This window comes from Rutidosis leptorrhynchoides, chromosome 4 (assembly GCF_046630445.1).
Source record: "Rutidosis leptorrhynchoides isolate AG116_Rl617_1_P2 chromosome 4, CSIRO_AGI_Rlap_v1, whole genome shotgun sequence".
NCBI classification, from domain to species: domain Eukaryota; kingdom Viridiplantae; phylum Streptophyta; class Magnoliopsida; order Asterales; family Asteraceae; genus Rutidosis; species Rutidosis leptorrhynchoides.
Window position 1 is genome coordinate 374,617,021 of NC_092336.1, and position 10,861 is coordinate 374,627,881.

Consider the following 10,861-nt stretch of genomic DNA (forward strand, 5'->3'; position numbering starts at 1 on the left):
TCCCCCGATTGGTTACTTCCCCATTGATCCTGCCCATATGTGTGTGTGTGTGTGTGTGTGTGTGTGTGTGTCATCAAGTTCAAGGATCCCTGTGGAGTTGTGTAATTTGTTAGCGGTTTTAATTTCATTGTTGGACAAAAAATTATATAACATTTTGAGTGAATTTCTTTTTTTATTTTATTTTATGTTTCGTTGTTTCATTTCCCTTTTGTTTATATAACATGTATATTTGGTTGTTTCATTTCACTTTTGTTCATATACATTAACACTTCTAAACAAACGGCTCAAATAAAAATAAAAATAATATTTAATATTAACTTACATGAAAGCAACACGCAGCGTGCGTGTTTAAAATTACTAGTGCGTATATACTAACAACGTGCTAGTTTGCTATGAACATGCTAGTTTACCCAGAGTAGTCGGTGTTCACCCATCACGCACGAGCATCCCTACATTATGTGTGGTACTTGATGCCATGAAACATATGTTACAATTTTTATATTTTGAAGGCATATTGAGAAATGGGTCATATCGACCAATTTCCCTTTATTAATTTAATTAATTAATAATTAATATTAATAATTAATAATAATAATAAATAAAGGAAAAATAACCAAATGAAGTTGGGGCAAAAAGATCGAAATCTGCAGTAACAACGACAAATCTCCGACGACGACGACGACGACGACTATTGCTACAGCCTACAGCTCCGAATCTTGTTGTCCTCAACCTCACTCACATATTCATCATTTCAATATACAGGTAATCATCATCATTACTTTTAATTAATTCATTAATACGGAGTAACTTTTATTTCAAAACCTAATCGCATCCTCTTATGTCAATTAAATCATTCCCTTTGCTCGTCTGTTTTAATCGTTATCGAATTAACATTATTTTTATGTGCTTTTTCACCTGATTGTTTACTAAATTTATTGTGATCTGAACCTTCAATCGATAGTGTGAAATATGCACACACTTATGATCCATACATGTTTAGATCTATTGTAGAAACCTACTAATATTAGCAGTCATTTTGTTATTTGTTATGATTTTTCATTTTATGTGTTAATATTAGTCGTTTGATGATGAAAATAAGTATGAAGCTGGGAATTGGTTGTTTTAGAACTTCTCCAATTTTCATTTCTCTTTTTCTATTGTTTTGCGGCCATTGAAAATTAGTGAAAATTCATAAAGCGCGTTCAAATGTAAGGGACGAAGTGTTTGTGTCCAAATTACGAAATGTCGAAATCCTTAAATCGTAGATTTGCCTTCATAGCTACAGCTGCTATTTATTGTTAACCGGAAGTGGTAGGTTGGGATTAGTTTTATCCAGACCTACGATATCGTAATCATTAAGTAATGTAGGCAACTGATAATAATGAGACTGATTAATTTGTTAAGTTTGATTTCTTGCCTTCTCGTTGACTGTGATGGTTGTTGTTGAGCATTTAATGTTGATCATGAAATTTTGATAAATGAAATGCGTTTTTTTGTTTTCAGATGCTGATATGCGTTCTTTAAGTTAAGGAAAAAAATTCATAGTTCTCCGTTTAGAAAGTGGAGAAGAAGCTAAGAACGGGCAAAAAGAAAGTTAGAGATGTTTTCATTGTTTTATGGACTTTGGAAATATCTTGTCAGTAAGACAGAGTTTCATGTACTAATTCTTGGAATCGATAAGGCTGGGAAAACAGTAAGTTTTCACTAACCTTTCGTTTTTTACTTTCTTGCTACTTATCTGATCTGCATACAACTGATAAAATCCCTATTCGTCAATATCCTATAGGCTATAGTAGTATTCTTAATCCGAAATGCTGTTTTATAATAACGGAGCAACTTAGTTTTCTATCGACTTGATTCTGTTAACTATTTTAACTCCCATTAGTCTGCAGTAGTTACTGTATTCTTGTAGAATCTTGTTAAATGATACTCGGCCGAATCATTAAGTGTTGAAAGTTCTATGAAATCTAGCTTAGCAAGGTGTTTTGGAGGTTATACCATTTACTCATAAATATTAATCTGTGGTTTTGATTCATTGTGGAAGCACGTTGTTTATATGTCGACATGATTTCCTTTCAATTAACTACTCAATCGCCAGCAGATGTACAACTTCTGATTGCTGTGAATAGATGGACAAAAATATAATGTAGTAGGGGATCTTGAAATGCAGCTTGTTCAGTGTCCATTGTTTCTTTCTGTTGGTTTTGCATATGTAGTTTTGTACCTGTAGTGCCTATAAGTATAAACAGGAAAACCAATGTTTCTTTCTTTAAACCATCTCCATTTAGTTGAGTGGTTACCGCCCTTCTAGGTGTCCGAGAGGTCTCAAGTTCGAGTCTCACTTGGGGATTTCATAATGCAATTTGCTTTGCAGTTGGTTATGGAGTCCTCTGGGGGTTTCTTGCAAATGGTGGGTTCTGCCCATATCTAGCAAGGTTCCCTCGGGAGTTTTCCTTGGGTGCAATATCCTGAGGTTATCCCCTAACGGGTGTAGTAAGTGAGCATGCCCTGTGACTTCCTCGATATGATCGAGTGGGTCAGTAATGCCCCCGTCAGTGACCTTAATACCGCCGTTAAAAAAAATGATTCTTTCTTTTCTTCAGTTCATATATAGATGTTCAAACTTATAAGATGTTTAGCTTTTACTGAAATTATTAAATAATAATAAGCTACTTTATACATGAGCAAGACCTTTTTATCCTTGAAAGTTGGCCCCCTTTTTTAATAATCTATGATTGTAATTGCAATCTTATTCCTGTTAAACATCCACTTTTGTTTTCATTCACTTTATAGACCTTGCTGGAGAAATTGAAGACACAATATTCAAGTTTAGAAGGCCTTCCTCCTGATCGAATTGTTCCTACCGTTGGGCTCAATATCGGTCGAATAGAAACTCCAAATACAAAACTTGTGTTTTGGGACCTTGGAGGTCAGGTAATTAGCATGAATCCTTGCTCATAATGGACTGTACTAGTATCTATTTTTTTTCTATGTTTACCATGCGTAATATCTTATTCTAGCTACTACTATATTGTGTTATTTTCCTCCCCTGAATTTCAACTTTGTTTCTGATTACCAAGTTTTTGAACTATGTCAGTCTGGTCTTCGCTCAATTTGGGAGAAATACTATGAAGAGGCACATGCTGTTGTTTTTGTAGTTGATGCTTCTTGTCCGTCACGTTTTGAAGATTCTAAATCTGCCCTTGGTAACTAATCTGCGTTTATATTAGTTATTGAATATCTGTGGTTCATATATTTATGATTTATGATGATTAGAAAATATTCTACTTATGCTTCCTGTAACTTCAAATTTGTTTCTGCCAGAAAAGGTGCGTAGGCATGAGGATCTGCTGGGCGCGCCTCTTCTTATACTTGCCAACAAGCAGGTAATTTGGCACCACCACCATTGTATGACTTTGATATTTCCATCCTTATTAATAAAATTGTTGAGTTAGTATATCTGTTTTTATTAATGCTTATATATTTTTTACTAGTATGTAAAGTGGTTAATATCTCTTCATGGTTATAAACAGATCATGAATGATATATGATTTCATAGAGTATACCAGCGTGTACTCTTCCTGTTTAGCTTCCTCCTCAGTTTTTTCCTTATTTTTCATTTGTTTCAATTGAGTGAGGTGGCAATGGTGACTTAAACTTATGGAAATGGGTCCATTCTGTTTGTTTTTAATGGTGACGGGTAAATAGGTAAATAGTAAAGATTGGAATGGGTCAAATGGTTTGAACCCGGTTAACATGTCAAGAATTGTGAAACATGTATCAATAAGCTGTCACCATTCTAAATATAATATATATATATATATATATATATATATATATATATATATATATATATATATATATATATATGGGCAAGATCAATGGGGAAGTAACCAATCGGGGGAAGCAAAAGAAAAAAAAAATTCGTTTTTTGAAAAAACTTTGTTCACGAACATTATAGATTGGATGAAAATATGAACATTTAGAAAAGACACCTCGTGATGAATGTTATTATTTTGGCGGGAAAACGATCGACAAAAATAACATTCAAGATAATATTGTTCGTGAAGAATGTTAACGTTTTTTTTTTTCTTCATGTTTTGTGAAGTAAAATTTAGCCCGATATACATAAACCCAAAACACCAAACCCTAAACCCTAAACTCTAAACCGTTCGTGTTAAAAACCCAATCTAAACCCTAAATCTAAACCCTAAATCTAAACCCTAAACCCTAAATTTCTAAACCCTAATATCAAAAACCTCAAAATACGCTCGAAAAACACGATAATTGTTATATATTACTTCTTCGAGCGTTTTCCCGCCAAAATAAAAACATTTATCACAAAGTGTCTCTACTAAATGTTCATATTTTCATCCAATCTATAATGTTCGTGAACAAAGTTTTTTCAAAAAACGAAAAAAAAAAAAAAAATTTGCTTCCCCCCGCTCCCCCCGAATGGTTACTTCCCTCTTGATCCTACCACAATATATATATATATATATATATATATATATATATATATATAAGAATTTAAGTTATTATCCATGTAATGCACTTTTTGTAATCATATTGGTGCGCCAACATGGGACACACCCATTTTGACCAGCACAATTTTTTAACATGTTTTGACCTGGAACCCTTGTAATCTGTTACCAACTCAAACCTACTGATCTGCTCCTTTTTAATTTATCGTAATAAAGGAAGATCGTGGCACACTCTCTCGTTTTTTTAGCTGTAAAACTGATTTTGATGTGGTCCTAAATGTGCATGTTTATGGCCTTCTATTGAGTCATAACCTTATATGATTCAATTGCAGGATCTTGCTGATGCTGTTACAGCAGAAGAACTTGCTCAGTATTTGGACCTGAAGAAATTAGATGAAAGAGCTTATGCATTTGAAGGTGTTTCAGGATATGATGGGTAAGTTAACAGTCTGACTTGTAGATATTTTTCCAGTAGTCTGCCTAAAAATGACAAAAAGGGTGGACAGGGTAACAGGTCAAAATGTGTTTGGGCAAAAACTTGTCAATATGTAGTATGGATTGATAGGAATTTTGGTTGGGTCGACCCGCAACACTTATTTGTTAGCCCCTTTGACTATTACTTCTAAGTTAACCATTCCTGTAAGGGGTGGTGTATTATGCACCTGAATACACTTTGAATCTATCAACCCCTTTGACTCTTTCCATATTTAGTGAAATCTTTCAGATCAACATGTTTAACCTGTTAGAGATTAAACATTATTCGATTTGACCGATTTATGTAAATAGGTATTGTCGTGAATTTTGTGAAATGAGCATACAAATATTGAATATTCGGATATTAATTGCAGGACGGGAATAAAGGAAACAGTCAACTGGTTAGTAGATGTTATGGAAAGAAGTAAGCGGACTGAAATGTTACGAGTTCGTGCAGGTGTTGCGAATAGCAGTGGTGCTTAAGAGAGATTATATTAACTCCCAAACAAGAGTCTAATTAGACTTTCAAATGTCAGGAGTTAGTTTTACCTTCAAATTTAATGAAAAGTATTATATTATATTTTGTGTAGAAAAAAATTAATATGTTTATTATCATCATATAATATAAAGAGTGTTAAAATAGAAATGATTTGGAAATGAAAGCCAATACTGTAGATTCAAATTTATGAATTGCTAGGTTTGAATCTTGAGTATTGAAAGTGGACTCTGGTTCTATGAATTGCTAGGTTTGAATCTTGAGTATTGAAAGTGGACTCTGGTTCGAGTTATGTTTCCATTAGAACTTTTCTGTAACTGGATTTGAAATGACTGATCATAATTGTTCAGTAAAAAAACAATCGGATATTTACTGGCAGGAAAACGAGCGACTTATGTGTAACCTTGATTTCCGACCCAAAGAGATTGGTTTGAAATCGGTTTAGTACTTTTCATTCAAGGATTCAATCCTGGCTTTCGATTAGTATGTGTATATGTTTGGAATTATTAAGCTAATCATGATGTGGTAGATAAGTGGCGATTATGATTTTCCCACTAAAGTAGAAAGGAAGGTCAGGAGTTCAAATCCATGGAACATTAAAAAAAAAATAAAAAAAAATCAATGTTATGGCTACGGACGGAGGTTCACTATGCACGACTATGGGCAGTTTTCAAAGCAGAATGTCACCTTGAGATTAGTATGCTCGCATAGTGATTCAGAAACTTGACCCTAAAGAGGGAAAATGAAAGTAAGCTTGCAATGCCATGGTTATAATAGATGTATTCAGTGTATCAAAATAAGTGGGTTAGATAGGTTGAAAGTAAACTGTTAAGTCATCTCGGTGCGGAAGCCTTTTTTGGTGCCAAACATGATATCATTATGAACATAAAGTCAGAAGAGATGGAAACCTAAAATATGTCCCATATATGTGTTGTCCGTTCTAATAATACAATTCTCACTTTTATTAATCCTTCGGTATTAACAAGGGTAATTAGTAATTACCATAGTTTTATCATTACTTTATTAATGTCTTTTATTTTCTATGTTTGTTGGTAACACTGTAGAACAGCAACACTGTAGAATAGTAAGCTTCTGGATACTTTAGTTGATACATTTGTCAGTGGTGTTTACTTTAGTTATCAACATTTGTCTCGTTGGTTGGTCAGTGGTGTTTACTTTAGTTATGACGTAACTATATTAAACGAAAATACAAGTGTAAAAAGAATTAACATTTACTTCGGACAAACATTCATGTTGTATAAAAAGATTACTTGGGAGGGCCGAGTAAGAACCTCATATACTTTATTGTACGTAGCATATTAGAATTACTCCCTAAGTGTTTTCAACTCTTTCTCTGACTACCGATTCAGACCTGAAATCTCTTCCAAGTTACTCTTTTGATTTGATGACCATTGGTTAGAGATATACATCTTACATAAATGCAAGGTTTTACTGACGAAAGTATTAAGCGTAAGGTTAACCATAGAAAGTAAGGTTAACTGTTCATACAAGTTTGTCTTTTGTGAAGAGTAACAAGGGAAGAGTCACCACGCGTTGCGGCGGATTGTTTGTGGCGGGCGTGATCGTGTGATTCGATCTTTGTTTTATTTGGATATGTTTTATTCGTTGTCACAGGTAAAACGAAAACTATAAAGAACAACTAAGAAAGATAGATGTGCTTAAGGCGTAAGCAAACTGTTCACGCTAATAGAAGAGGAGAGATGTTCGCAATGACTGCCACAAGAAACCATGGTTATCCCATGTAGTGGCGAAACCAGCAAAACGAAAAAACATATATAATTCAAGATTTACATATATATCACAATAATGAATTGAGCCTAAGATTGAGATACGAGCCATCATATTCAATTCTTCATCTGTAATCGTCAATAGTGTTTGGATTCGAGAGCTATTTTTGCCAATCGAGAGAGAGATCCATTTGAAGCTTTTGACTTGGATTTCATTGAGAGCCATTAAACCGGTGGATGTTCTATTGTGGTTCCTGTTTTGCCATATTGTGTAAGCACATACCCAAACGCAAGCATGCCATAGTTTTAGAGCAGTTAGGCCCGGCAGACATGTTCCTTTTCCATGCAATATATTTTTCAAACTGGAGAGCGACGTGTTGCTGTTGATCGTCCACCATTTCAATAAGTGATTCCATAAGTCTTTTGCATGCGAGAATGTGAGTAATATACGATTCACAGATTCAGTATCATCATTACACATTGGGCACCAGACTGAGTCGAGATCGATTCCTCTCTTGTCAAGTTCTAATCTTACTAGTAGACGGCCTTGCAAGGATCTCCATACGAAAACAATTATCTTTTGGGGTAATAAAATATTTCACAATGTTTCTCTCGGGGTGTGTCACGACCCTACTTTTTCCGTTATCTTTTTCCGTTAATTATTTAACGACCGTTAACTGTTAGTGTGCCACGTCATTTCTATGACCTATATTATTATTTGTAATAATATATATATATATATATATATATATATATATATATATATATATATATATATATATATATATATATATATTAATTATTATGTGTTATGTGAATATATGTATTCATATTTTAATTTATACGTTTCTACGTCTCGCGGATTTCCATCCGGCGAATCTTTTCGGTTTTTAAACCAACGGTCGAGCTTTCGGGATTTTTAAATCCTAAATATTTTAAATATGATATTTTATGATCATATTATTAATAGGTGTATTTATATTTATTTTTCGGCGCGCGTTTGTTATCTTTCCGGATTTTTAATCGCGTAAGCGTGTTTTCGCGTTTCGGGCTTCGTTCGGGATTTCGGGCCACAAGGAAATTAGCTTTTAACAAAATTGGACCCATGGGGCCCACCCCCATGCAAAACTCGGCCGAAGCCAAGGGGGTACCCCCTTTACACTTTGTTTTTCAATTTTATTTTTCACATTTTTTTTAGATTTATTCCCTAAAACCTAATTCTCCTAATTTTCTCTCAACTCCTCCCTCCCCTCTCCCTTTGAGCCGTCGCCAACACCAACCATCATCATCATCTTCATTATTTTTAGAGCTTGGATCAAGAATTGGTTTACATAAACGTGTTCCTCTCTTCGTTCTCTACGCGATAACACTCTTTGATTCTCGATTAGGGTATAAACCCTAACCCTAGAACTTTTCATTTTTATTTATATTTCTGTATTTTGAGCTTATATTATTAGTATGATGTATATTAGTTGTTGTAATATTGTTTGGATGCGTAGAATTACTCGTTTGCATATGTTTTCGGTTTGTAAAATTTGGACAGCAGTTTGATTCGTGTTTTCTGACTTTGTAACTGATATAAATGTTAAAATAAAGTACATAAATGAGTTCCTCTCATCAAGACATTAATTTTAGACTCCGGATTCATGTCGTTTCGATTCCCGGAGCCCTAGATATGCTTAATTTGATTTTTGTTAAAGATTGAAAGGTGTTCTTGGCATGAACAAGGTTGGGTCCGACTTTGTGACCATCCTTGGTGTCTTTAGGGTGTTTCATTTGGTTAGGACTGATGGTGAGACGAATTTTCATGTTCGGGTCACCTAAATCCGAGCCACGGTTCACCCGTTGTGCCCGAATTACTGTTTTGAGTAAATTGATTTCCCAAATGTTGTCATGGCTGATATCCACGACCTAGGGACTGTTCTTGGAGTGTTCTTGAGTTCATAATTGTGTCGGGTGGTTTGAGTAGGTGAAGTTGCATATGTGGCTTGCCCGAAACCGACATCCGGGGCTCAAGATACGACCCGATGAACTTTTAAACTTAAAACTTATGGTTAATGATTAAACTTATGTTAAAATTAATGGATTTCATTATTAATTAATTACTTATGATAAAAGAAGTAATTATTATTATTTAAAACTTATGATATAAATATTTATTATATCATTTAATTATTAATTATGATTTAATTAACATTTTAATTAAACTTATGATTAATAATACTTTTATTATTAAAGGAAAATACTTATGATAAGTATTAAATTTGTTTTTGAGAAATTATTAAAAGACTTATAATAAATATTAAATAATTATTTAATTATTATAAGACTTAATTATTATTTAATTATGATTTAATTATTAAATACTTATGATTTAATAATTTTAATTAGAAACTTATGATATGATTAATAATTCATTATTAATTAATAATACTTATGATATGATTTAAAATTTATTATAAATTAATAATATTTATATTATGATTAATATTTAATTAATTAATTAAATACTTATGTTATACTAATTATAACATTTCAACTTATATTAACTTTAATAATTCATTTTATTTAATTAAACTTATGTTAAGACATTATTATACACTTTTGACTTTAAATAACATTATAACCTATGTTATTATTATAACTTACACTTTTAAAATTAATGTTGACTATGTTTGACCAAGGTTGACTTTTGAGTTGACTTTCGGTTGACTTTGACTTTCAGTTGACTTCTGTTGACTTTCTAAATAAGGAAACTTTCCTAACTTCAAAACTTTCTAAAAATAGAAACTTTCCAAAAATAGAAACTTTCCAAAAATAGAAACTTTCCTAAAATAGAAAACTTTCCAAAAATGGAAACCTGCTAAAAATAGAAACTTTCTAAAAATAGTAAGTGTGTGTCCTTATGCTGTTCCAATCAAACCGATGCTTGCTGAGTAATGTTCTATGCCTACTTGCAACATGTACAATAGCTATCATACTAAGACTTGGCCTAAGTTAGTTATTTATTTCGACCTGCTTTATTTATAGGTCGGCGTTGTGATCTTTCTTGATCACTTTACTTTACTTGCTGTTCGCTTGTTTGTGAGATTTCTTCAGTTGCTATTTAAGGTGAGTTATAGTCCCGTTTTTATATACTTTTCAAAGTATACTTTTTGGGATGTGATTACATGCATATTTTTATTTACGGTTAGACACAAGTAACAGTTAAATTTAATTATTCATTGTGAGTTGGACAAAAATATTCCCTAGTCTGGTAACTGTAATCATTGGTTTCTACCGGTGAACGCGAATCCTACGGATAGATCTATCGGGTTTGACAACCCCATTTCGAGCTAGTCGCGCTAGCAATTTATAATCGGAATGTTTAGTACTTCGTAATTTGTTGTAGATACACTGTCCAAGTGTATATTTTTATTGTGTTTGGCAAGGGTAAATAAAGGGTTAAGTGGTTACCAGGTGGCTCATTGATAATGGAATAATGTTTAATGTTTTCTAACATTTTTAAATCTTGTGGTCTAAAGTTTACATATTTATTTAAACCTATAATTCACTCAACCTTTGTGTTGACAGTTTACTTGCATGTTTTCACAGGTACTTGAGTTATTTGATGCTTCCGCTATCGTTAGAAGAGTCTGCATGCATTTGGGCAGATTTTA

At 33.0% G+C, this 10,861-nt stretch overlaps 1 protein-coding gene across 2 annotated transcripts; it reads left to right on the plus strand.

Annotated features, from left to right (window-relative positions):
- The first annotated feature begins 701 nt into the window (after nucleotides 1–701).
- Nucleotides 702–5,821, plus strand: LOC139843914 (uncharacterized). 2 transcript variants are annotated; one of them, XR_011757737.1, is made up of 8 exons: nucleotides 702–762; nucleotides 1,504–1,693; nucleotides 2,794–2,934; nucleotides 3,098–3,206; nucleotides 3,325–3,386; nucleotides 4,817–4,920; nucleotides 5,333–5,655; nucleotides 5,705–5,821. XR_011757737.1 is itself a non-coding variant. In XM_071834099.1 (7 exons), exons 2-7 carry the CDS (start codon nucleotides 1,601–1,603, stop codon nucleotides 5,439–5,441), a joined length of 618 nt encoding a protein of 205 aa, XP_071690200.1. In that variant the 5' UTR covers nucleotides 702–762; nucleotides 1,504–1,600; the 3' UTR covers nucleotides 5,442–5,676. The 2 variants fall into 2 exon arrangements, 1 of the variants encoding a protein (XP_071690200.1); XM_071834099.1 differs by lacking the exon at nucleotides 5,705–5,821 and having other exon boundaries at nucleotides 5,333–5,676.
- The last annotated feature ends 5,040 nt before the right edge of the window (nucleotides 5,822–10,861 follow it).

Coding starts and splice junctions, on each gene's coding strand:
- LOC139843914 (XM_071834099.1), top strand. CDS start 1,601: ATGTTTTCATTGTTTTATGGACTTTGGAAATATCTTGTCAGTAAGACA. Junction 2,935..3,097: donor TTTGGGACCTTGGAGGTCAG/GTAATTAGCATG, acceptor GAACTATGTCAG/TCTGGTCTTCGCTCAATTTG. Junction 3,207..3,324: donor AGATTCTAAATCTGCCCTTG/GTAACTAATCTG, acceptor TGTTTCTGCCAG/AAAAGGTGCGTAGGCATGAG.